We start from the raw sequence: 27,997 nt of genomic DNA, 5'->3' as shown, positions 1-27,997 counted from the left end.
CTTTACTTCTCTGTTATAATATAGTGGATCTTTACCACTCCTTACCACCTTTAAAGGTACAAACCTATTTTCACATTCCTCAACAATTGCTTTAAACCCATCCCAGAGTCTGTTTACATTTTTATTTACCGTTTTCCACTGATCATAATTACTTTTTAAAATCTGCCGCAAGCCGGCTTTATCAGCTATATGGTACTGCCTAACAGTCCTAATTTTAATCTCTTCCTTTCTTTCACATTTATTTTTAATTACCACAAAGACAGCTTCGTGATCACTAATACCATCTATTACTTCGGTTTCTTTATAGAGCTCATCTGGTTTTACCAGCACCACATCCAGAATATTCTTCCCTCTAGTTGGTTCCATCACTTTCTGAATCAGGTGCCCTTCCCGCTACGATCACGTTCCTTTCCTTATCGTTTCTTATCAAATCTTATCAAATAATTCTGAATCAGCATCTGCGCTACCCTTTCCTGGTCTGTACACTCCAAAGACATCAAGTTGCCTATTATCTTTAGAAATGAGCCTTACCCCTAGAATTTTGTGCTTGTCATCTTTAACATTTTCGTAGCTTACAAACTCTTCTTTCACGAGAATGATTACTCCCCCTCCCACCATTCCTATCCTATCTCTACAATACACCCTCCAGTTCCATGAGAAAATTTCTGCATCCATTATATCGTTTCTCAGCCATGATTCAACTCCTATTACAATATCTGGTAAGTATATATCTATTAAATTACTTAATTCTATTCCTTTCTTTACAATACTTCTACAGTTGAGCACTAACAGTTTTATGTCATCCCTACTTGATTTCCAGTTCCCTGTTCCCTTAACACCACAGGAAATTAGTAAATTAGTAGAGAAGAAGGAACTATTGGTATGTTTGTAAGGTCGGTGTTGTGAACTGTGAAGAGAGGACGAGGAATGTTGGATGTGTATCTAGAGTAATCGACGAGGAAGTTGAATTGAGCAGGACTTTGATAAGGAGGTAGAGTATCTTGCCCAGAGGAATGGTGATACGCACTGAGCAAGATGATAGTTAGTAGAATGAGTGTTATATTTTTACAAGGTAGATATTATAAGAAAACATTTGTAATATTGGTAATGGAATAGATTAAGTGTCTAGCGATAATATCTTGAGCGGGGGGACGTGAAAAACTTTCTAAAAGTAGAAAGGGAAGGGAGGCTGAGAGAGCAAATGTAAAAAAGGGTATAAATATTAAATTTATGGTAAAATTTAAGAAAGTGAACAATTAGTGTGTGGATTGTAGAGGACAAACTGTAAATAAGGTAGAAGAAGTGTATGATGTAAGTGTGAAAGATTAGACTGGAAGATACGGGATGGGGAGCGGGAGGTATAAGAGGTGAAAGGGTGGGTTGGGACTGACCCACCCCAAGGTTAAAAAGATTAAGCATGTCCGCACGTGGGGAAACGGGAGAAGCAAGGATGGGTGCTGGCACTTTGAAAGAAAGGCAACTCGTATACAATAGGCTGGACAGTAGTTAAGAACGTGACGGATCACATGATGGATTGGCTTCCGCCTCATGTGATCTGCCATGCAAAGAATGGGAGGATAACACATTGTCAGCGAGTTGTCGGTGGGGGCAGACATCTGACCCATGAGGCGTGGCTAGAGTGGTGTCATGGGCCAGACGGGCAGTCTTCCTTACCAGGGAGATACCACGACCAGCCAGTTCTTTTTAATTAGTTTTAGGCAGTAGAATACCTAGTTAGGACGTTAGTGTAGATGTAGGGGGTGCCCTAACATGTGGACTGGTCATCCGCCCATGTTAGAGGCAGCTTAGTAGATTTAGTACGGGTGGTGTCTTGCATGGTGTCTGGTATTCCGCCCGTGTAAGGGGCCGATTAGTATTGTAGTTAAGGTGGCATTTTACATGTGTTGCTGGAGATCCGTGCATGTGTAGGATGCTACAGAGTAGATTAATAGAGTGGAAGATACGGGGTGGGGAGCGGGAGGTATAAGAGGTGAAAGGGTGGGTTGGGACTGACCCACCTCAAGGTTAAAAAGATTAAGCATGTCCGCATGTGGGGAAACAGGAGAAGCAAGGATGGGTGCTGGCAATTTGAAAGAAAGGCAACTCTTATACAATAGGCTGGACAGTAGTTAAGAACGTGACGGGTCACATGATGGATTGGCTTCTGCCTCCTGTGATCTGCCGTGCAAAGAATGGGAGGAAAACACATTGTCAGCGAGTTGTCGGTGGGGGCAGACATCTGACCCATGAGGCGTGGCTGGAGTGGTGTCATGGGACGGACGGACAGTCTTCCTTACCAGGGAGATACCACGACCAGCCAGTTCTTTTTAATTAGTTTTAGGCAGTAGAATACCTAGTTAGGACGTTAGTGTAGATGTAGGGGGTGCCCTAACATGTGGACTGGTCATCCGCCCATGTTAGAGGCAGTTTAGTAGATTTAGTACGGGTGGTGTCTTGCATGGTGTGTGGTATTCCGCCCGTGTAAGGGGCCGATTAGTATTGTAGTTAAGGTGGCATTTTACATGTGTTGATGGAGATCCGTGCATGTGTGGGATGCTACAGAGTAGATTAATAGAGTGTAATTTAGGCATAGACAATTTAGATTAAATTAGTTATAGATTTTGTTGTAGTTAAGAAGTTAGTTTAGCCATGTACTATTTTCTTTATTCCCTTATACCACTATATACTTTGTAACTATGGTGGGGTAATAAAGACGTAATGAATGAAAAGTGAGTAAAACTGAGGTAATATAAAACATGCGGTAATCATAAGGTGAGATTATGTTCACTGTACTGCATTTTCATTCAGTAAGATTAGCCTGACACAACGAGCCATAGATTAGCATATGCGAACAGGTTTATTAGAGAAAATTTTGGTACGGCTATTGTGTCATACTAAATAGAAGGTAGGATATCCACGATAAAAGAAGAAACAACCTACCCAATGTGTGTATGCCAGGAATAGACAAGTTTTATAGTTTAAGAAGGGTAGTGTCTCGAATACCATCTGAAGTTTTTGTGGAGTGGACCAGAAGGGAAGTAAATATTCATTGATTAGGAAGAATAGGCATTGCAGATATACACCCAACTCTCGATTTACTGTAATGGGATCAAGCGTGTTGCGGCTTAACTGCGATATAAAAAACACTAAACATTCACGAGTGTTAGGAGTTACAGTAATACAGAATTACAAAGGATTGGGATAATATTGCCGATTCGTATTAGTAGCAGGGGTGGCGTGATCTTGAAGTTATTTGTAGCTGGTGTGTCACCAGCTGCAAGCACCTGCTCTACTCTATACTGCCCCACTGTCAGTCATTGTCTTATTTTCGTTCAGTGCAGTTCAGTTTGCAAACAATGTCAACCAAATGGAAGCGTGTCGTTTTGACGACTCAACAGAAGTTGGATACTGTACAAAATATAGAACAAGGTTCTACCGTTAAACAGGTCTGTGTCTAGTATAACGTTGGTGATTCTACCGTGCGGGGTATTGTACACAACCAAGAAAAACTTCTATCCTTTGCTTTGTCCGATGCAAACAGTGGTATTTCAAACCGAAAAACTATGAAAAAATCTAAGTTTGAGGAGCTTGACCAATGTATGTTCGAATTGTTCTTACATCAACGAGCTCAAGGGACTCCAGTATCGGGACCGATCTGTAAGTTTTTCATTGAAGCTCTTGGGATGGAGGGTGAATTTGATGCATCATCCGGATGGTTTACATGCTTTAAACAGCGACCTGGCATCCATGATATCAGTGTAAAAGGTGAGTTGTTAAGTGGAAATACAGAAGCTGCTCAACAGTTCAGTTCGGATTTTGAAAAATTTGTTCTGGATGAGAGTTTGGTCCCAGAAAAAATTTACAATGCAGATGAGTCTGGCCTGTATTGGAAATGCCTACCAACCCATACTCTTGCTTTCAAACAGGAGCGTTGTGCACCTGGCTATAAAGCATCTAAAGAAAGGATGACGATTATGACCTGTGCGAACGCAACGGACACTCATAAATTACCTTTACTCGTCATTGGAAAAGCAAAAAATCCTTGCTCTTTCAAAGGTACAGAGGCCAAAAATTTGCCTGTTGTGTACAAGAACCAAAAGTCTGCTTGGATGAACAGTGAGATTTTTAAACTGTGGTTTGACAATAACTTCGTCCCTGAAGTTTGTAAATATTTAAAGTCAAATGGACTCTCAGAAGAGGCTGTTCTTTTGATAGATAATGTGCCCTCGCACCCAAATCAAACCATTTTAAAATTAGCAGATGGCAAAATTTATGCAAAATTTTTGCCTTCCTATGTCGCTGCAATAATCCAGCGTATGGTCCAGGGCATAATATCTGCACTTAAAAGAAATTGTTGGTCATTTTCTTCTTCAAAATAGGATTGAAGAGGGCAATGACCTCAAAACTGTTTGGTAAGAATGTACAATTCTCGATGCTATTTATAAGATTTATTCGGCTTGGGAAAGAACAAAACCATTGACAATTGTGCGATCTTGGAAAAAATCATCCCAGATATTTCTGAAGACGATGGGTTTCTTGAATTTGATGAAGCCGATACAGTTAGTATAGTGACTGAATCCGTAAAAGCTATCCCAGGTGGAGAGGAAGTTGACGAAGACAATGTTCGTCAGTGGTTCGATTGTGACCAGAACGACCAAGGCTACGAAGAGTTGACAGACCAACAGATTGTTGACCAAGTAAAGGGCAGGGAGGGAGCGGGAAGTGAAAGTGATGAGGAGGTGGAAACAGCTGTTCGCGCAGCACAAGCACAACAAACAGTTATGCATGGGGCTGCCTTGGCAAATGTCGAGTCACTGCTAGAGTATATCGAGGGCCAGGATGATGCTCTCATCATTGAGAAACTTGTTTTGAGAAACTTGAGAAGCAAAATAAAGAGAAAGATAGTAAGCCAGGGGTAACAGTCCAAAGTACAAATACACGTATAGTAGGGGAAAACACATGGCGACCTAGATCTTGGAATAATTATCAGGACAGAACACCGTGGGAGAAATAATCCAGAGTTGGAATGACGGAGGCCCAAGACAGAGGGACAGATACAAAAGATGGGGGGCAGAAATAGGGGTACCCGTATCAGCCTTGGAAGTACGGTCAAAATCGGCGGACATACCACAGAAGACGGGAGAAATACGCACCCTGAGATTTTTGGAATAATTTGGAGGAGCAATATCAGGAATTGGAGAGATATTTAAATGGAAGCATGCGATTTTAGACAAGAGAAATAGCGAGCAGGAAGAAGGTGCCGCTAGCTTGGAGAGGCAGTTGGCCAGGGGAAGTAATTTAAACCCACTCGCGGTGGGATGGGAATGCCCTCTGAGTGCACTAGAATGCAAAATGATGATAGCTGGGTCATCGCTAAAATTGACTTCTGGGTAGTAACTCCAGAGGTCTTGATACGGGAATGTGCTAATAAAAGAAGATTGTTAACCGTGAATTCCGAGTCAATTCAATCACAATAAATAAGGCAGTCATTCCGAGTCTTATTGATGCTGGTGCATCGGTAAGCATCGTATCACAGGCCTTACTTAATAAATTGAAGAAAGAAATTAACGTCCCCATTCCCCGGAGTTCTAACCTAAAAGTAATGGGAATTCTACCAGATAAATCCATGTTATGCTAGGAAGAAGAGTTTCTGCAGATCAGAATTGGTAAAATAATATTTAACCATACATTCATCGTGCTCCCTAAGTGTAGCTTTGACCTCGTTCTGGGTGCAGACTTCATGAGGGTATTCAGTGCCACCAATGACTTACAGTTAGACCAAGTTGGGTTCCGCAAGGACGAGTCTGTAGTGGGAATGCCCTTGCGATGGTCAAAGGAAATAGCCGGGCAGACAGGGTTAATGGCCTTACAGCTGTTTGTGACAGGAGACCCAGGGCAGATTCACCTGGCTTGGAATGTGGAAGACATCATAAACTACAGCGAAAGTAAGGGTTGTATTGCAGCTGTTCAAAACTAGACCAGTGAACCTTTTTTGTCAGCCATACTAAGCAAAATAGAAGAGGCAAATATTAGTGCTGAGGGAACAGAAAAATAACGGGACATTTTAAGAAATAAGAGCAATGTTTTTTATTCAAGTCCTGGCTGCATTAAAAACTTTGTGTACTCTTTACAGAGCGTAGATTGGTCGCCTTTCATTAAAAAGATTTATCCAATACCCGCGATATTTTACTCAGAAGTGAAGGAAGCAATTCACCTAGTGGAAGAGAACGGACAAATGAGGAAGTGTCCCAGTCACTTTGAAAGTCCGTTGGTCTTCATTAAGAACGCTGATGGTTCAGTACAAATATGAGGGCGATAAACGAAAGGCTAGTGCTGGAATATGATCAAGTATCACCCATCTGAGAAATTCTCATGAGATTCAGAGGAATGAAATATTTTACCATGATGGATTTAATCGCCTCATTCCACCACATTGAGCTCGAAGAAAAATCATGACTACTAACGCAATGTTTATTCGACCATGTCTTATATATTTCAACTTTTGCCCTTCGGAATCAAGATCGCTAGATCAGCACTAATCCGAGCACTAGAAAATAATTTAATTCCGTAAGTCAAGGAATTCACCGTACGCCATGCAGATGACCTATTAGTTGCTTCAGACACATTGGAAGAGCAGCTAGAACATGTGGACGCCCTACTGAAGAACATTAATGAAGCTAACTTCAAGGTGAACCTGAATAAATAAAAATTCTGCCAAAAGGAAGTACTACTTTTAGGACACATCATCAATGGGGAAGGAGTCTGTCTCAACCGAGTAAAAATTGAAACCATACAGAATTTCCCTAAGCCTGTGAGAGTAAGGAATGTGAGGCAATCCCTAGGAGTGACTCAATTTTTCGCCAGTCACTGTCCTAATTATACAAAGACCGTAGCGCCATTTCAGGACCTGCTCTGCAAGAATAATTGCTGGGCATGGAAGGAAGAACATAGTGTCTTGTTCAAAAGAACGAAGAAGATGCTCTTGGAAAGCATAAAGTTAGAATATCCAGACTACGAGAAGCCGTTCATTATCCAGGCTGATGCATCAGCTGTGGGTATAGGAGCCATCCTGTACCAGGAAGAATTAAACTCAGGCCTGAAGGAAAACTATCTGCCCTTAATGAGCAGAAAATTGCGTAGCCATGGAGCGAGTACACAGCCACAGAGTTGGAGATGCTTGCTATCATTACTGCTCTCCAACAGTGGAAGAAGGCTGTATACGGATTGCCAGTTGTAATAGGAGCAGACCACAAGGCATTAACATTCATGCGTACTACGGATATAGCCAGGGAGAGGGTGAGTTGATGGGCGTTATTTGAGCAACAATTCAACATTACTTTGGAACATTGCGCAGGCAAAGAAAATCTACTTGTCGATGCCTTAGGTAGGAATTCCAATATAGAATAAATAGTCATTCATCACATTGACTTAACATCTGAATACGAAGAAACCCTGAACCAGTTGGACAACATTGGAGAAGAGGAGGAGTGAGACCCGTTTACTGGAATGATGATTAAGTATTTCAAGAGACAATTGATGCTGGAAAACCCAGACTATTTGACTCCTAGGAGGTTAGCTGTTCACTATCACTATTTTAACATCATCTTACATAAATTCATCAACTCTTATCACACTAAATTTTGCATTGTATTTCCATCCTGATACCAGAAGGAGTTAATTAATCACGTTCATCGCATCACAGGCCATGGCAGGATTGATAAAACGTTAGCTGTAGTCAAGGAAACATTCATCTGGACCAATTTAGGGAGTACCATTAGAGAAGTTATCAAGAAATGCAACGTTTGTCAATGGATTAAAGCAAACCCCTTTCTTCTGAAACAACCTCCAAAGCCCTTACTGCCAACCAAACCATGGGAACTCATTGCAGTGGATCTGTTTGGTCCGACTTTTGCCAGGAGGAAGCGGTACCACTTTATTGTTGTCACAGTGGATGTCTTTTCGAAATCCATTGTTTTAGGCCTGATACAGAAGGCCACATCCAAACAGGTCATTAGCCACATCAAAAATTATGTCATCCCAACTCTATGTAAACCTCAGTATCTGCTGACTGATCATGGACCCCAGATTACCTCAGGTATATTCCAGCAATCCATAGGAAACTAGGAATCAATTACATGCTTAGTAGCATTCGTCTTCACCAGGGGAATCCTAGTGTGCATATCGGGCTGAAATATTGAATTTTTACGACATTTATTGTTCACAAGTACATAGGAGACGGGTCGAGATATTGCCAATTATTAGCGATTGCATCAATAATACAGTACCTGAGTCCACGGGACAGATCCCAGCAACACTTCAACACCTACCCAACACGCCCATGGAATGACAAGCTACTTGCCTAGTCTATCCGAGACCATAATGTAAGTGCTATGTATTCAGAGCACAGCTGAACACTGAAGAAAGCAGGCAGAGAAGAGACTGAGATGTGTACAGGGAAAAAGATTTCATCATTCTTTGAAAGTAGGAGCGCTCGTTCTGGTAAGAAAACCAGTGGTATCGGATCCAGCATCCAAAGTGTACGCCATGTTCTGCAGGTTATACATTGGACCATGCAGGATAATCCAAGATGTGGAGAACAACGCCTACCAAGTGCAGACTATGGACGGAGCTGCGGAGATTGTGTGTAATATAGTGAACTTGAGCTGTGTTACCCACCAGAGGCTGAGGAACGAGATGGAGATACGGATGAATCACAGGAGAACCAGAGCTAGAAGAAGAGGAAGAAGAAGGTGACAGAGACAGCGAGGTAGATCCAGAGCCGACAGGGGAAGAAGAAGAAGAGCTCAACATGCTTGAATAGGCAATCCCAGAATCTGCAGAAGAAGAAGGAAAAGATAGCAGAGCGAACAAAAGGGAGGCTCAGCCCATAGTAGTAGACGGACCAAAAGAAATCCGTAGATCCGAAGGAAGTATACAGGTAAGGAGTGTCGAACCTAGAAACTGCGAGAAGTGTGGCCCATGAAATGGCAGATATACCTAACACACAAGAAGCTCTGAAAGGAAGGAAACTCTTATTAGCCATCTGGAAACAACTATATGAGTTGAAGTCAAGAGAAAATGCCTAGCTAAAACAGGAACAACAAGACTTATTACTAGCTAGAGAATTTGTTTGAAAACAGAAACAAGCCTTAGAGAGAAATGGTAAAGAGGAATATGATGTGTTTTATAAAAGTAGCTCATTTCACATCGCAACTCTTCTAAAAAACTAATTGGTAGGAAGATGAGCCCGTATTCTGTCGTGCTCATTGTTATGTACCATGAACTATTTATAGTAACTTCCCAAAGACATGAAATGTAATATATGTTGTATGAATATGTAAGCAGAGAGCCAGCAGTGGCAAGGACAGCTGCATAGAGAAGACAGTCAGAAAGACTTGTGACAATACACCTCATTAACCCGTAAACCCATCATCAAACTTGCCCTGGAAATATGAAGAGGCAAGGGAGCAATGTGTTTGAACGGGAAAACAAAGCCTCTCAGAAACAATGCCCGGACCAATTGGCCATGCTGGCAAAAAAGTGTGCAGAAAATTATCATAAAAGATTGTAAAGAATGGCAGAAGGCCGTCAAAACATCAAAATAAACCAGGGGTGTTGGAGAAGCGTGGTGAAGAAGATGAACTTTGATTGGAAGAGATCCAGGGAGATAGCTAGGAAATTCACTCCTGGGAGGAGCCAATTGAAGTGATAAAGTTAGCAGCCAGCATTGCGGAGCATCATTCTCTTCTGTTCTACAATCAATCTACAGTCAGTCTACGTGCAGTATTTTCACTTGTTATTCATCACTTGGTGTCATTACTTGTTACATTTACTAGTACTTCGGCGTGTGATTTGGTGGTTCGGTCAATCATTCTCTTCAGTTTTCATCAGAGTCTTTGATATTATATGACTATCATCACAGAGTTGAACTTTGAGAGAATAAGACATGTGAATATTTACAATTGAGCTGAAAAGCAGAGTCTAGCAGGTGAGAGAACATTTATTTGGAGAGATGGCTTGCGCCAAGTTAGTGTCTCATTTCACAACTGAGTCGCGCAACCTTGATGATCACACAGCAGTAGCACAGCGTTAGAGCTGAGACCCCTAAGGGAAGGACATGGGCAGGTCAATCAGTGCAACTACAGACAGTACAATAGCGTAACGGTATGCAAGCGCAATAGAATATCGTCGTTGCCGGAACAAAACCTCCTATGTGATAATATTTTTGGAGATATACTGACTCGCAGCACATACATTATGAAGAGCGAGAATGCCTTGACAGTATTCACACAATATTGCACCTTTGATGACAGAACCTTACCGGCCAAAGTTCTAAGCTAAAATATTTCACATAGGAGGTTTTGTCCCGGCAGCGGCGATATGAAGTGCAGAGTTAGATACCCGATACAACAGAATGAGTGATGGAGTGCGGGAATGTTCTGTGGGTTTATCGCAACAAGGAGAAACTTCATAACCCCGGAACTGTGTGTTTTTTCCAGGACAGACTGAATTAGCAGTTAGATTGACGCTAATGATATATACTATCTAATAGTATCATGGCCATAAACTCAGTAGCTAAGTCAAATAGCTCAAGCGGTAATGGCAGTTGAATATAAGTTTTACCAGGCTACCGGTATATCATCAGCAAACGAGAGAATCATCAGACCTGGTTGCAGAACCAGCAGTAGAACGCAGCAATACACCATGACTTGGGGACCAGATCCATGGAGGAGTGTGTGAGATTCCACTACATCCCAGGGTGGTGAAAATGTTCAAGTAAAAGTATGGGCCGATCTAACACGATGCAGTGTGTAACCCGAAAAGAGTAGTTTTTAAAATTTTTAAGAATGTAGTACTTTACATAATCAATTAGTGTTTTTTTAAAAATATAATAATCGTAGTCAGTTTTTTTTAGTTTCTTTTATTCAGTTTCATCAGTGATGAGGCACCTGCCAGATCAATTTAGAGAGAGATAATTGTAATATGGTTTGTAAATTGTAACAATTTAATCCAATTTCAAGTGTTATTTGAGGGAAGATTAATGTAACAAGTGTGTCATTTGGATTAATTGTATATAAGGGGATGATGTTCATAATAATGTGTCAGTTTGAAAGCAAAGTTAATATGTAAATGAGCAGACCAGCCTCTATAAGATGATGACGATGATGATGATGATGATGATTTTGAGAATAATAATAATATAGTAATGAAAATACTATGTGCTTTACGTCCCACTAACTACTTTTACAGTTTTCGGAAACGCTGAGAAGCTGTAACAGGTGTATGCATAAGTTTTTGCCAGTTTTTGTGGTAAAGAAAACACGTAATTTTCAAGGAAAATTATTTTTTTTGTTTATTCAAAATATTGGCCATCGGTCGTCTTTTGATCACTGCGTGATTTGAATTAATCATTTGTTGGTGATACAGAGGTGCCAACTATTACGGATTGTCCGTAATGATTACGGATTTCACTTCGCAATTACGGCATTACGGTCGAAGGGGATATTATTACGGAAAAGCAACATTGTCACGATAAAAAATAATTTCTGTGAAAAAAAAAGGAAAGAAGTAAAAAATGTTCAATCCCTTAGAAAATTACTGGTCAACCCTCCTCATTTCAGTGTTTGTAAGTTGGCAACTAATGAAATTTATAACGTGCAAAGTTGGCAACTAAACATATTTGGCAGTTATTTGGTCGTCACTTTGTTTTGTGTCCCGCGAGCGTTGTGAAATCATGGCAGCTACATAGATTTACGCTGCTCTCTTAGCTGGAATGACGTATCAAGTCGGCCGTGAGGTAGGCTCTACTCCTTGCTCTGCTCTTCCCGAGTGCGCGGTTTGTTGTGTGCCTAGAATGAGTGGTATATTTAGCGCATTCAGTTCTAAATATCCTAGACGTTAATTCGAAAAGTAATGATAGGTTTTGTGAAATGAAGTGGAGCAATTGTCAAATTGCATCTTCTTCTAAGAACACAGCAGTGTTACAGAAATATCAAGACGATTACACAAAGGAATGGCCGTACTTACTTGCCTCACGTGTTAGTGAAAACCACGTGTTCTGCAGAGTGTGTTCGTGTGATTTCTCTGTGGCTCACGGTGGACGAGATGATTGCAGAAGACACATAGAATCCAAGAAACATCACACATACGGTGAATCAAAATTACGAAACCAGTCTGTTTCATCGTTCTTCGTAAAAGTAATGAAACTGCGGTGACAAATGCCGAATTATTGTTCACATAATTTCTTTTGGAGCATAATATTCCGTTATCAGTTTCAGACCACGCTGGAAATTTGTTTAGATCAATGTTGTCCGACTCTAAGATATCTCAGAAATATGGTTGTGCAAGAACTAAAACCTCTGCTTTGGTTAAATACACGGCATCTGAGGCAAAAAAGGAAATAAGTGAACTTTTGTAAATAACGCCTTTTTCTTTGGCTACTGATGGTACTACGGATTGAAATGCAGTTAAACTTTATCCTATAGTTGTATCTTTCTTTAATGCTCAGCGAGGCCAAATATCAACTCTTCTATTGTCATTGTTAGAGAGTACCGACAATAAAGGTGAGGGAATTTTCTCTGTTATTAATAGTGAATTGTCTTCTTTAGCCATTCCATGGGAAAATTGCATTTCTTTTTCATCTGACAGTGCATACACAATGATAGGGGCAAATAAAGGTGTTGCCAAATTTGTGAAGGACAGGCATTCTTCTGTATATGTCCCGGGTTGTTCATGTCATCTCATACACATCTGTGCACAAAAAGCAGCAGCCCAATTGCCAGTCAATGTAGAGCACTTTTTGGTTCAGTTATATAACTATTTTGATAAGAGTTCTAAAAGGCAAAACACGTTGAAAGTGTATCAGGCTGTTTGTGGCACAGAGGGTCACAAAATTTTGAAATATGTTATTACCCGTTGGCTCTTGCTTCTTCAGTCTATTGATAGAGTTCTTGAGCAGTGGGAAGCTTTGACACTCATGTTTTTTAGTGAGACCCACCATAAAAATGAGACCACCAAACAGTTTGAAACTGTGAAATCTTTCATACAAGACCCACACACAAAACTGTTTAGCTACTTTCTTCAGAGTTCACTTCCTGTTTTTAACTCTGTGAATATATTTCTGTAACAAGATGCTCCAGCCATACATCTTCTTAGGAGGAAACTTACTGGTCTTTTAACTGACCTATTGATCAGATTTGTGCAGCCATGTTCTCTTCAGTCAGAATCTACCTCCCTTTTGAGTGTTGAATTCAAGAGAAGGAAATACCAGAAAGCCAATGAGGACTTGGTAATTGGAGCAAAAGCTAGGGCATATTTGAAAGATAATGACTGTAATAAAGAGATGTTTTATAATTCTGTCAGAGAGTTTTATATGGCAGCTTGCAGTTACATTACCAGGAAATTTCCCCTTGATGATGAATTTCTTCATCATGCCGAAGTTCTAGACATCTCTTTCAGAATGAAGGTTTCCTATTCATCTCTTGAATATTTTGTACGAAGATTCCCAACTTTGGTCAAGGAAAGTGAACATGACAAATTTGAAGAGGAATTTACAGTTTACCATTGTGATACTTTCCCTGAATACATTATACATGGACCTAATATTGATGTGAATTGGGGCAACATTGCAGAGCTTAAAAATGAAAACGGACAAATTAAGTATAAAACCTTAAGTAATGTTGTATTTGCAGTACTAAGTGTACCTCATAGTAACTCTCCCACAGAAAGAGTTTTCAGTGTTGTTGGGAAAAATCAGACAGAATTCAGGCCTACGTTAAGTACATCTACACTGGAATCACTTATGGTTCTGAAGACGAAAATGTCATCTCAGGGGGAAGTATGTTTCAAGAAAACCTACACCGAAAAGCAGCTGCTGGGTGGAAAACAAGCTACAAAGAATTTTTTATCGCAGAACTAACAGGTAATGAGCAAATTTTATTGTGTAATATGATATACTGTAGAATAGATTGCTGTAGGAAAGGGCAAACGGGGTGCTTTGTATTTAACTTGTAAACGTTTTGTCAGGGGTGGGGAGTTAAAAATGGGATTACTGATAACCCACTTCAAAGGTTGGCACCTCTGGCTGATAGCATTGTGCATTAACGGTTTCGCCGGACTTCAAGAGTTCATAATACACAATACCACTCTGGTCTCACCAGTCCTTCTTGCCATGTTTAAATTGTCGAAACCATGTCTCACTTGTTCTAATCAATGGAGCGTGTTCACCATATGTTTCTACCAGCAAATGATGACTTTCCACAGCCTTTTTCTTTTGATTAAATAAAAAAAGCAATGCGTGCTGCAAGTGTTCATTTTCAGACACAAACGTCGACATGATCACTGAATGATACAACACAGGCACTGGTGTTTGATGACTCAACTTGTGTGTGTTAGTAGGTTAATGTCAGACGAACAATCTGACGTATGTGTCAAATTCATACACTGCGTACTGTTCGCTGGTGCCATCTCTTAGTGAAACCGGAAAAGTCTTATGCATACACCTGGTAATTTAATCCTGCTGGAGTCCTTTTACGTGCCAGTAAATCTACTAACACGAGGCTGAGATATTGGAGCACCTTCAAATACCACCGGACTGAGCCAGAATCGAACATGCTATGTTTGGTTCAGAAGGCCAGCACCTCAACCGTCTGAGCCACTTAGCCCAGCCTCTAAGATGATGTCAGACCTAGAGAGATTGAGTAATGTGCATATGGTGTTGTGAATATAAGCATGAAAGTGAGAGCAATTTTCTGTGTGTGCTGTTGAGTGGAATTATTATTATGGCTAGATCGTTTGTGTTTAGGAAAATAGTATATTCGATTTGAAGAGGTGTCATTGTAAACGTAAATTAGATGATGGTATTCTTCATCACGCATGCTTATATTTATTATTTGTGTCATCGATCAAGGAGAGGAATGTGAATCCATATTTGGTTAGAAGTCAGTTAAAAGCAGTGTGTTGTTGAATAATTAATTAGTGCAGAAAGGGATCATTGAACCAAGTTCAAACGGTTAGGACGGAAGAGATCTTTAAATGGAATCTTCATTAACTTGATGTGAGAGAGCTAATAGATCAGGGATTTATACAGGAATGTGAATTAATGAATATAGTTAAGCTGATAGGAATTTGATAGAGAGCCATTAGTGCCATAACTTGCTGTGAGAGAACTGATAGATCAGGGATTCATATAGAAATGTGGATTAATGAATATAGTTAAGCAGATAGGAATTAGGTCGAGAGCCATTAGTGCCATGAGTACGTACAGTTATAATGATGTTATGCTACTGTGACTTTAGATTGTAGATGAGGTGAGGGTTGCTAGGGTCCTACACATCCACATTTTATGAATCGTCGAATTGTATTAACGAATTAGAGGAGTCTGTGATCTCCCAAGTGTAATTGCTGTCTGCACTAAGGAATTGTCTGATGAGGTCAATAATGCATAACGAGTGTTAACGCAGTGCGGACCAATCCCGAGAAAACTCTTGTTTGCCTGGCCGAGCGTTACAGACCGGTCCCAAGTTATCTCGCGTTAGCAGCAGACTGAAGTTTAGTGCTATCTTTTGAGATATATCAGAACTATTTGGAAGTCAAGGGTGATAGAACTCTATTATGCATGCTTCTACACAGTCGATAGTGGCATTTCTTTTAAATTATTCTTCATATCATGGCTTTTCTTTGCATTTCCTGACAACATGTTTACAAAGTTTAAAGAGCCATGCAGTCTGCAAGATGGCGGTGCCCAGGGATTGCACGTCTTTAGACAGGGATGAAATTATTTGTGATTTATGTGCTGATACAGGCTCCGAATGTCCAAGTGATGCTGAATATTTAGAGTTCGATGATGAAATATCTTCTAATGGAAATGTTTTGAGTGATGACGAGGATATAGACTTTTCTTCAAAGTGTGGAACTTACGTGGTGCAAAACGAGTCTGATAATTGTATTACAGGTGTAAATATTCTAAATATTGTAAATAATGTAGTGTGTTCTGACAACTGGGTTATGGACAACAGTGAACCTAGGCTAGAAGATTTTGAAGGAGCTCCTGGTATAAAGGTATGGCCTAATGAACTTGGAAACATAGGACAAGTAGCAGGACATATATTTGGTGAGGTTTTTTTTCAGTATGTAGCTGAGCAGACAAACTTATACTATGAACAGAATTCACATTCTCATAACGTATCCCAGGGCCCCTCAAACGCCCAAAATCTCATGCGTGCAAACTGAGGCGCAGAGGTCCTGTGCACAGTGCATCAGTCTCACTCGGCTCGGCTCAGACCAGCGCTTCCGTCTCGAGGCGACTCTGCTAAGCTCGGCGCGGATTTGGAGCGCTTCGGAGCTAGTGAGGAAGGGGGAGACAGGCAGAGCGAGCAAGACAGGCGTGGGGAAAGAGAGAGGGGGAGAGCGCTATTGCTCCAAATCGAGGAGTGGGGGTCTGCACTCTGGTCAACCAAGCGAAGTCGTCTTTTGCATCTTGCACCGCGCAATGCACTGGTGCACACACCCTGAGAGGCCTTGACGTATCCCCTAAAACACTGAAGTGGACTAATGTCACTAGCAGGGAAGTTTTAAAGAAATTTTGTTTTGTGTATATTGATAGGGCAGGTGAAGAAATCATGTCTGAAAGATTACTGGTCAACCGATCCCCTAAGAGAAACCCCCATATTTCCGAAAACTATGAGCCGAAATAGATTTCAACAAATAGTTACCTACCTGCATTTCAACAACTATTCAGGAAGGCCTCGAGAAAAAACACAGCAGTCCTTCAAAGGCTAGTGAAGTTCTGACAGCTTATTTGAATGCATGCACTCCAGTTTGGAGATAGTTAGAAAGTGGCTGGGAACAGGGCTGTGAATGGGGTGAAGGGCACCCGGTCTGCAATGTGTTAAAATATTAGCCTATATGCAGTAATGATCTGCATTAGTTAACTGTTAGCTAGGAATCATAGCAACTCTAATGCTCTGCACAAGGTTAGAAACTACAGTGTGAAGTTATGAAGTTGGTAGATGAGAAGAGTGAGAGATTGTAGGCTAGATTCATCTCCAGGTAATCACTTTCGGCATGCATGAGAGACGGAGAATGTGGAATGGCAGGAGTATCAGTGTCATTGTGTGTTTTGTTTTGTGTCCACTTGTGAGACTGACATGATTTTACAGGTTGCATGTGCTACGTGTCATTTTATTGTTTTTGATTTGTTGTGTAAATATTATGTTTATCGTAGTGAATTTAAATCCACGTGAGGGCTTTGCATGTGATTTTTTAATAATTTGTTGTGTGTGTAATGATCTATTGGTATTCATGTATGATTTTTTAAACAAGTGTATGCTAGTTAATAATTCCCCCTCTATAGTTACGTAAAGGTCGGATGTTGTCTGTGGACGTGAAATATAGGCTACTCGTGTCTCAAAAATAAAATACAATTCACCTGTTATTAAAATGCAAATGCTGTCTTGTTAAATTGAAGGTTTCTTTTATTTGGAATTATAAACATTTCTATGTGAGATCAGGTGTGTTGAAGAACTCATGGACGTCTGTCAATTTTAGTGTTTATTTCAGATGTGTTGATTTATTTTTGTATTATTTATTGTTTAATGTTTTCTTTTATTTCAGTAAATTAGTATTTAAATTAACTGATTGTTTCCCATTATTAAGTAGATAGCTTCAAAAATTTCTAATTGTCAGTCTGTTCTACTGTGTGTGTTCTCCAAAATTTGTATAGGCGTTAAGATTAGATAATTTCTTAGGAGAGTGTGAACTGAACAGCCTTATGATCGTGAGCTAGTTGGTGTATCACTAGATTCTTGGTGGTAAAATGGGGGCAGTAAATTAATTACGGTTATGGCCACTTTGCTCCCTATCCTAGCCAATTCCCATCATTGTGTCACTGAAAACATTCCATTTGTTAGTGCTACATTGGGTGATATGAATAAAAATGAGATGTAACTCGGAGACAAGTCTCGAAGGAGGATTGAGCCGGGCTGAGTGGCTCAGACGGTTAAGGCGCTGGCCTTCTAACCCCAACTTGGCAGGTTCGATCCTGGCTCAGTCCGGTGGTATTTGAAGGTGCTCAAATACGACAGCCCCGTGTCGGTAGATTTACTGGCACGTAAAAGAACTCCTGTGGGACTAAATTCCGGCACCTCGGCGTCTCCGAAGACCTTAAAAAGTAGTTAGTGGGACGTAAAGCAAATAACATTAATTATTATTAATTAAGGAGGATTGAGACGGAAGTCACTTGCGAGACAGAACTCGTCACGTATATGAATAAAGTTTGTTTCTCGCTAACGAGACTTGTCTCCTTCCGCTTGAGATGAGTCTCGCACATTGGCTCTGGTATCTGTCAGCTGACGAGTGAATTACTACAAAAAGTGGTTTTGTTGGAACAGATGAAAGTGTTAGATTTACAAGCGAAAAAGATTGAAAAGCGACAGTGTGTTCTCGAAAAAAACAGAAGAACTCATTTCAGTGCAAAAATAGATTTTGCAACTGCAAGTGGAAAATCTTTTACATGAAAGGGAGAAAAGAGCAGAACAAACAAGAACACCCACCGATATTTTTTTCATTTAGAATAGTTCTTGACAGCCTTCTCTTCTTCAGTTGTGTTTCACTTGGAAGCCTAAGTCTGCAAACTATGCCTTTCGTATTAATCAATATTCAATAATCACTAGTTCTTATTTCAATTCTTTCTAGGCTTACATAAAAGCAGTGGCTCGTACACTTGGTATACTTGAACCCCAGCTTGGGAACGACTGATTTAAGGTTTCTTTTCTTGTAAGTTTCCTTCAAGATATTGTGTAAGAAGTTACATTGTATTTATCATCACATTCAGGATCCACATACAAATGCATAATTTTCTGCGGTCATTGAAAGTCATTCAAACACTTTTTAAACACGTTTCATACTTCATTCTTCACGAATATGAGGAGTTTATTGTTCATACCTGTGCATAGCTAGGGGTGTTTCTGCATATAATGTACTATTTCTACAATTTGTATTACGTCGCACCGACATAGATAGGTCTTATGGCGACGATGGGATAGGTTTAGGAGTGGGATGGAAGCAACCGTGGCCTTAAGGTACAGTCCCAGCATTTGCCTGGTGTGAAAATGGGGAAACCACGGAAAACGATATTCAGGGTTCCCGACAGTGGGGCTTGAACCCACTACCTTCCGGATGTAAGCTCACAGCTGCGCGCCCCTAACCACATGGCCAACTCACCCGGTATATAATATACAACCAATACCTATATACTGTTGCATAAACTGTCTAAATTTCAAACTTTCAAAACATAGAAATAATACAAAATGCTACCCATATTCATTAACGAATATAACTAACAAGGGAGTTATTTGATTTGGACCGGACAAATTGCAATGGAACTTGGTAACATGATGAGCTAAGACATCCGGAACTCAATGGTGATAACCGTTCTGCTGTGAAATAACATTTTCGTACCGGTATTTATTGACAGTAAATTTTTGCTCCAGTTTTAAATGGAACGTGGTGTGTAGATGGCAGTGATTTCAATTAAACATGGTAGGATGGTCAATTAAGACATCAGCACATCGCTGCATGATTGACGTTGTTATATAGGTTACCCGCAGTATTACAAAATGAATCGCTCTCAACAAGAATCCGAAAGTTTAAGGCTATTTATAACATGCAAGTTTATATACAAATGACGAGGATTTCATATTACATATTTTAGTCTCAATTGTAAACGACAAAGAAGTATTAAAAGCCTAATCTTTTGAAATATTCATATACTGTGCATGTTAGTAAAATGGGTTTGACGAGCAAGACATTCTGTTCATGTTGTCAAAATCTAATTTTCACTCTATAGCGCACTGTTTAATGTAACTTTAAAATAGAACTATCAGTGCATTTCTACAGTGCATACGCGAGGTCAATACAGCTGCAAACCACCCAGCTGTTCTTTAGCAATTAATTATAACAATGTCGTTTATTTTATGACAAAGTGAATATCAGCAATAAATTTAAGACAGGTAGATTGACAATTCATGGAAGTTTCATCGAAATCTGTCTGATCCAAACCAAATGCTTCCCTCGTAGTATTCGGCACAAGTGAGATTTTGGTGCGATGGTTGAGAAAAAGCAGCACTCATAGAGGCAGCAAATCATTGGCCGAATAACGTCATTATGCGAATCTGTTAAATGTTGTGAAACCATTTACAGCATATTTTTTCAAGGGCACGAGCCGCCGGTTGAAACTTTTAAATAAACTTAGAAACAGTGCAATCGAAAAAGGCATGGGCAGGGAATTTTACGGCACTTAAACATAAATGGGATAGCTTACACCAGGACCAAAGATACTCGCACATTCGTTCAATACCATTTGGCCAACATGTGATAGAGAGCGATAATTTTCAGAGTTGAAAAAATATCCTTCCAGACATGAAGATGTGAATAATAATAATAATAATAATAATAATAATAATAATAATAATAATAATAATAATAATAATAATAATAATAATAATAATAGGTAATAATTTCGTGTGGCTATTTCTAGCCTGGTACAGCCCTTGTAAGGCAGACCCTCCGACTAGGATGGGTGTCATCTGCCGTGTTATTGTAGTGGAGGATAGTGTTGTGTGTGAGTTGCAGGAATGTTGAGGATTTAAGGTTAAAATCTCTGACCCGACAGCGAATCGAACCTGGGGGCTCCCTGAACTGAAAAGTACCACGCTGACCATTCGGCTAAGGAGCAGGACAAAGTGACTAATGAAAACCTTGAATAATTGTAAGTCATATCTTAAACAGAGCTATGTTTTGTTTCGGCCTTTTTTGTGATTGTGAATTAATTTTATTTATAAAATGTTAGTCGTATTTTGTGAATAGAAAAAATGTCAACGTACAGAAAAAATCACAAATGTAGAATCGATTAAGAATAATTAAATTAATTTAATAATTACTAAGAAAATTATTAGAATTTTATGTTGCACGGTTTTGCATATTTCTGGTTTGATTTTGAACATTTTAGATGCATGTAAATCCTATCGCAAATGGCTATCATCGTCATCATCTTTATCATTATTGTTATATGAATGTCTCGTGTATTCGCTCCAGAAAATGTGCTAACCATTCCACATTTTCTTTCCGGTAACGGTAGAGATCTTTATAATCATGTTCGAGAGAATTTCTTCGTGGTTTATAAATTTTTGTTCTCCGTTGTAAAACTATCATAAACTCCGCCATCACGTTTTCAGCCTGATTCTATCGGCTTGAGTCACCTTCTGGGCTGTCTCAAGAAATTCTGAGACCAGTCTCCATTCAGAGAGACTAAACTCCACTTTATTCATATACATTTGGAGATGTGTCTCCGAGAGAATCCGCTAACGAGTTGTGTCTCAAGGAGCAAAGGTCACTGCTGAGACATCGCTTTTTTATTCATATACATTTGAGACATGTCTTAATATTTATGAGACAAGAGATACGTCACCGGTTTATTCATATCACCCATCGAGTTACTGACAAAGAAATCAATTATTTTGTTAGTAATGGCTGGTAAAAGGAGATGGAAACAATGACCAGAGGATATTTATCATTAAGATATGAAGGCTCTATGGCTTCGTTCACTGAACCAAACCATATCCCATGGCGCTACAGGTCCTATGGGCCTTGGGGTACTGAGTGGCTGCTGCTCAGCCTAAAGGCCTGCAGAGTATGAGGTAACACGTGGTCAGTGCAACAGATCCTCTTGGCCGTTATTCTTGGCTTTCTAGACTAAAGCTGCTGTCTCTTCATCAGATAACTCCCGAGTTCTAATCATGTAAGGCCTCATTCACTGCCTTCATAGTGCTGCCCTTTTCTATCCATTCTTGTGGAAAGCCTAAAGCTTCATTGGCAGTGAGCAGACAGGCTGGCAGTGGGCGTGCTGCAATGGCAAAGATGTCACAGTTTACTGAATCTCACATTGTGCTGCAGCAGCGTTGTGACCAGTATTCATAATGGACCCTACTGCAAGTGGTTCAAATCGGCATCCCTTGTTATCGTGAGTTGAATGGAAAGTTTCATATCTGTCTGTTGAAGCCAAATGTTTGGCAAAATGTTAAAAACAATTTATAAAACCTTGAACCAGTTGAAAAGATTCATTTAAATCTCCTGTGTGGTTTGCATTTTAAAAGAACAGAGAGTTTATGTATGCTGTGGATTTTAATCCATCTCTTTCTTATAGGAAGAAGAAGTTTCATAAGGTGTGGGCGAAGTAGAATGATTGCTGATAAACTTACAAACATCTCGGTTGCAGAATTCAAAGCACAGTTGAATGATACTTCTGACATTATTGGAAGACTTGATCTTGCTCCTACCACTAAATCAGCTATGAAACAACTAGGCTCGAATGGAATTTCAAAAATATTTTCTACTTCAGGTAAGTTTTGAGTCAAAAATGATTAAAAAAGCATTTTGCCATTGAGGGTCATCAATCTGTCTAAGTGACTGTAGAAGCAAGCGCTGCGTTTTTGCATTGTGTCCTCTTCTCTATCTTAAAGTAGATTTCTTGTCTGGATTTTCATATATAGATACTTTTTTTGTAGTTTGGTCCAAGTATGTTGTGAAGAATCTTTCTCTTTCCTTGTTCTAATATTTCTGAGAGAGGATAAGGCATTCTGATACATAGAGAGATACTGGCTTGACGATAGTGTTGTAATGGTGAATGTTGATATTTATAAAAAAGCATCTGTTATAATAGTCCCGCTCAGCTTGCTGTTCTAGTTGTTCTAGAATGGATAACGATAGAATCATGTATGCTGCTGAGAGTAATGAGATACTATGATAGTATGTACATCTTTAATATTTCCTTTCTTATGTATAGGATATGTTAATGATGGTCTTACGCAAGACATCGGTTACGTGAAACGAATCGTGTCCTTGAAATTTCATTGTAATTCTTGTCCTAAATGGAGGAGGATAATTGCTTTCACACAAATCAACAGTAAAATTAGTAGTAAATTAATAAATACTATTATTACGTCCTGGCGAGATGTAGTGTTTACCGTACACTATGTCTTCTCGTATGGGCTAGAGTAAATTTGTTACTTTCATTGACCTGTCTCACTCTCAGTCTCATCCTTGGCTTTGACGATATGAAAATGACCTAGGTATGAGCGATGCTAGTAATGCCATTCCTTATGCAGCCAGTCCCTGCTATGAATGGTACGAAAATATTGCTCATAGGGTCAGTTGTTGTGTGCATTTCGGTGGGCTTGGCAGACTGATATGTAATAGCAACTTCTGACTCAGTGAGAAAAACAACGGCAAACTACCTCACTCCTCATTTTCCTAGTACTCCTCTTCAGCGACGCCTAGGCTATCTACGACAGCTGTTGGTGGAGCCGTGGAGGATCAAACCAGCCTTTGGGCTGAATACCCAACATACATACACAACTATTATTACTAGATAAATATAGATACGTAACCTCTTCGTTGGGAAGCATTAGTCTCGCTTCTCACGTTTCTGAGTGTCGGAGGTTATGCTCGTTGCTAACCATTAGCCTTTGACGGATCTCGGCATCGCAGAACCCTTCGATGAAAGTATAGGCTGCCTCGTGCTGGATGTGATCCTATGGCAGCTTGTCCTGAGCCTTGTGGGCTAGCTGCTCGACCTTGGCAGTGAATTCTTGTAGTGTCTCATTGGTGCACTGGTTCTTCTTCCTTAGGTGGACTTGGTAGGCAGCTGCCAACTTGTGATCAGTGTAGTGCCCATCAAGCACTCCCACAATCTCCTCATACGTGTCACCGGTTGGAGGCTGTGTAATACTTCTGCTGTTTGCCCATGTAACCTGGTGATCGGGTGTACAGCTTTCTCCTCCGATGTCCAACTGCTATGCACATGAACAGTCTCGAACTGGGTCCAGAACGTCCTCCAGGACGTGGTCCTGACATAGCGTGGGGGTTTCACTTTAGCAACGCTGAAACTGGCATAGCTACTGATGGGCGTAGTTCAAGTCTCCATTGCTGTCATTCTTGTGCACAAGGCACTCATTTCACCAAGCTCAATAGCTGCAGTCGCTTAAGTGCGTCCAGTATCCAGTATTCAGGAGATAGTGGGTTCGAACTCCACTGTCAGCAGCCCTGAAGATAGTTTCCCATTTTCACACCAGGCAAATGCTGGGGCTGTACCTTAATTAAGGCCATGGCTGCTTCCTTCCCAATCCTAGCCCTTTCCTGTCCCATCATCACCATAAGACCCATCTGTGTTGGTGCAATGTAAAGCAACTTGTGAAAAAAAAAAGAGGCACTCATTTCTCCCCTCAGGTCTTGAAGTCCTGACTCCACAACCTGCGGTATTTCCTTTTTCCATTTTCTATTCACTAGAGATATCTACCGACTACAAGGTATGGTACCAGTTTATCTTGCTTCTGACACCAGTTGTAACGTCAAGGCAGACTGGTAAATGAACTAAGATTTTCTAACCAACCCTAATAATTACTTATACAACTACACAGGCACACAATTACACAGTTTGCACACACTCTCTCTCTGTCACACTAGTTATTCACTCTGACACAACCTAAAACAATTACACCATATACACTTTTCCAACTGTCACTTGGGGCACGATTAAACTGATGATAATAACGATGATGCTTGTTATTTAAAGGGTCCTAACATCTAGGTCATCAGCCCCTAATGGTATGAAATGAGACGAAATGTAATGACAATTCAAAAGTTCAAAATCATTCACTGACCAGAATAAAAAAGCACGATGATGAAGAATGTACGGATGGATATGAATTTAAAACAGTCAATGGATCCGACCTGGAAACTATCATAAACAATAGTATTCCTGACCAAGGGACTGCTTCTAAAGTACAATCCTGAATCGAGGATGCTTGTTGTCTAAGGGGATCCAATATCCAGGTCAACGACCCCTTGTAATGGTACATGTCGCTAGTAAAGTAGATCCATGGTATTTGTCATATTGCGGTACTAATCAAAAGTAGCCATGCATGTAGTACGCATTATGGAACTACTCACAAGTATTGTACTTTACACAGACCTATGATGTTCCTCACATAATGGCGTCACTCATAGGCAACTCAAACCCATGGTGTTCCTCACCTAGGTGTACTAATCACGGGCGCCGGTATTCCCGTGGTGTTCGTCATATAGTGGGTACTAATCACAGGCAACGCAGACCCACGGTGTCGCTGATATAGTGAAACTAATTACAGGCAATGCCCAGACCTGTGATGTTTCTCACAGTGGTACTAATCACGGGTACTGGAAAACCCATACAGACTCCCCTTCTGTTGCACTTATCACAAACCTGTTTTGTACCTAACATTGTCGTACTACTCACAAGTAAAGGTGACCCATGGTGTTCCCTGTGTGATGGTACTAATCACAAGTAGTTTCATGGTTCTAATACAATCATCCCTTGGTTGCCCCTTTTAGTTGCCTCTTATGACAGGCAGGGGATACCGTGGGTGTATTCTTTGTCTGCGTCCCGCACCCACAGAGGGTAGACTGAGAGAAAAGAGAAGGGATCTGTCACGTCGAAAAATTAAGTAATGGACAAAGAAAGGCAAGGGCCACGATGGGTGTGAAAATGAAAGACTCCCTAGGCCTTGAACTCTAATACCGCCAGGGTCGGAAAAGAACAAGAGTCAACCAAGGGAGGCCGGCAGGATAGATGAAAGTGAGGAGCCTGGCACAAGTAAGTGGAAGCAATGTCAGGACTCAGCTAAAGGCCCTGTGGTCGCCAACCCATGCTCCTGAGTTGAGAGCCCCTGGGGCCCCTTTTAGTCACCTCTTACGACAGGCAGGGGATGCCATGGGTGTATTCTTCATCTGTGTCCCCCACCCACAGGGGGTACGATTAAACTCACTGTACAATAATCGCTGCCACACAGTTCACAGTTTGTGTATGCGCAACACAGTCTCTCACAACTCTAAACATGATACACAGTCTGTACATTCACTGCAGTCTTCATTCACTGTCCCTCGTTAGACAGCTGCACTGTTCGGCATTTTTCATCGGTACACCATTAGTGCTCAGTCGACACTGTCCACTGGTTAAGCCATGCATGTCTCAGTGCAAGCCAAATTAAGGTGAAACCGTGAATGGCTCATTAAATCACTGATGTTTCCTTAGACCATACCACTTTACTTGGGTAACTGTGGTAATACTAGAGGTAATACATGCACACTGAGTCCTGATCAGAAGTGGAAGGGATGGTTTTATTAGATCAAAATCAGTCAATTGGCTCATCCGGTCCATTTGCCTTGGTAATTCTGAATAAATTTGGGCAGATCGCACAGTCCTTGTACCTTGTACAGGCGACGCATCTTTCAAATGTCTGCCTTATCAACTGTCGATGGCAGGTTCTGCACCTACCATGGTAGTAACTGGTAATGGGGAATCAGTATTTAGAGGGAGCCTGAGAAAAGGCTACCACATCCATGGAAGACAGCAGGCGTGCAAATTAACCACTCCTGACACAGGGAGGTAGTGACGAAAAATAATGATATGGAACTCATCCAAGGCCCAGTAATCGGAAAGAGTACACTTTAAACCCTATAATGAGTGCCCATTGTAGGGCAAGTTAGGTGATCCTATGCTTCACAGCAGCAATCCCAGTGCTCCACAGCAATACATCCACTTCAGAGCACTGTCTCTCTGACTGAATCATTAGCAGAACTGAACCACTAAAGCTTGTCCAGCCTCTCTTATATAGGGAGCCTTTCCAGATATGTTTGGACGAGAAGAAACCCCTGGAGTTCTCTCGAATATTAAAGACGTGGGTTTACCCTTCCAGTTGTTCCTCACACCACCGAGCTCGACAGCTGCAGTCGCTTAAGTGTGGCCAATATCCAGTATTTGGGAGATAGTGGGTTCGAACCCCACTATCAGCAGCCCTGAAGATTGTTTCCCTGATTTCCCATTTTCACACCAGGCAAATGCTACGGCTGTACCTTAATTAAGGCCACGGCCGCTTCCTTCCCACTTCCAGCCCTTTCCTGTCCCATCGTCGCCATAAGACCTATCTGTGTTGGTGCGACGTAAAGCAACTTGCAAAAAAAAATATGTTTCTCACACCGCTGGGAAGTTTCCACTGAAGTAACGAGGGAACGACAGTAGTGGTGGTTGGCCTTGCGCGCTTGGCTCTTCTATGACTGGTTGCTGCAACAGCGAGCAGGTAGGGGCTCTAATTCAGTGACGTCACTCACGGCCGGTCCAGGCTAACTTGCACCTCCCAAAGCCGCATAATAATATGGCGGACGCATACACAATACACTTAACCGATAGTTCAACACAGCCACTGTGCCAGTCTAGAGCTTCTTATGTGATGTATGAAACATTAGATAGAAGAATGGGAATCCAGCAGTTACCTGGTTTAACTAGGGTGAACTCCCTTTGTCTTCCCTCCAGTTAGCCATCAATCAACTGGGCCTAGCGCTCTTACTGGATTGATTACATTTAATTCATCGAGAAAAGCATCATCTACCCTCTCCATGGCTCAATGGTTAGCGTGCTGGCGTTTGGTCACAGGGGTCCCGGGCTCGATTCCCGGCAGGGTCGGGAATTTTAACCATAATCGGTTAATTCCTTTGGCACGGGGGCTGGGTGTATGTGTTGTCTTCATCATCATTTCATCCTCATCACGACGCGCAGGTTGCCTACGGGAGTCAACTCACAAGACCTGCATCTGGCGAGCCAAACTTGTCCTCGGACACTTCCGACACTAAAAGCCATATTCCATTTCATTTCATCTACCCTTACCCAACAGGAAAGAGATCTATTTGTTATTGAAAAACCACCTGAGATGAATAAATATGAGGATTATCAAAAGCATAGAATATCTAGAACCGGGCGAGTTGGCCGTGCGCGTAGAGGCGCGCGGCTGTGAGCTTGCATCCGGGAGATAGTAGGTTCGAATCCCACTATCGGCAGCCCTGAAAATGGTTTTCCGTGGTTTCCCATTTTCACACCAGGCAAATGCTGGGGCTGTACCTTAATTAAGGC

At 40.9% G+C, this 27,997-nt stretch overlaps 1 protein-coding gene across 4 annotated transcripts in view; it reads left to right on the top strand.

The window, feature by feature from the left end:
* The window catches only part of LOC136864415 (uncharacterized), a 312,192-nt gene that overhangs the window by 155,960 nt on the left and 128,235 nt on the right, over nt 1-27,997 (top strand). For all 4 annotated transcript variants that reach the window (XM_067141385.2, XM_067141383.2, XM_067141384.2 and 1 more), the window contains one exon: nt 22,202-22,396. In XM_067141385.2, coding sequence (XP_066997486.1) covers nt 22,202-22,396 — 195 coding nt within the window. The remainder of the gene's footprint in view (nt 1-22,201; nt 22,397-27,997) is intronic.

Source organism: Anabrus simplex, chromosome 2 (genome assembly GCF_040414725.1).
Source record: "Anabrus simplex isolate iqAnaSimp1 chromosome 2, ASM4041472v1, whole genome shotgun sequence".
NCBI lineage: Eukaryota > Metazoa > Arthropoda > Insecta > Orthoptera > Tettigoniidae > Anabrus > Anabrus simplex.
This window is presented reverse-complemented; position numbering and strand designations above follow the sequence as displayed.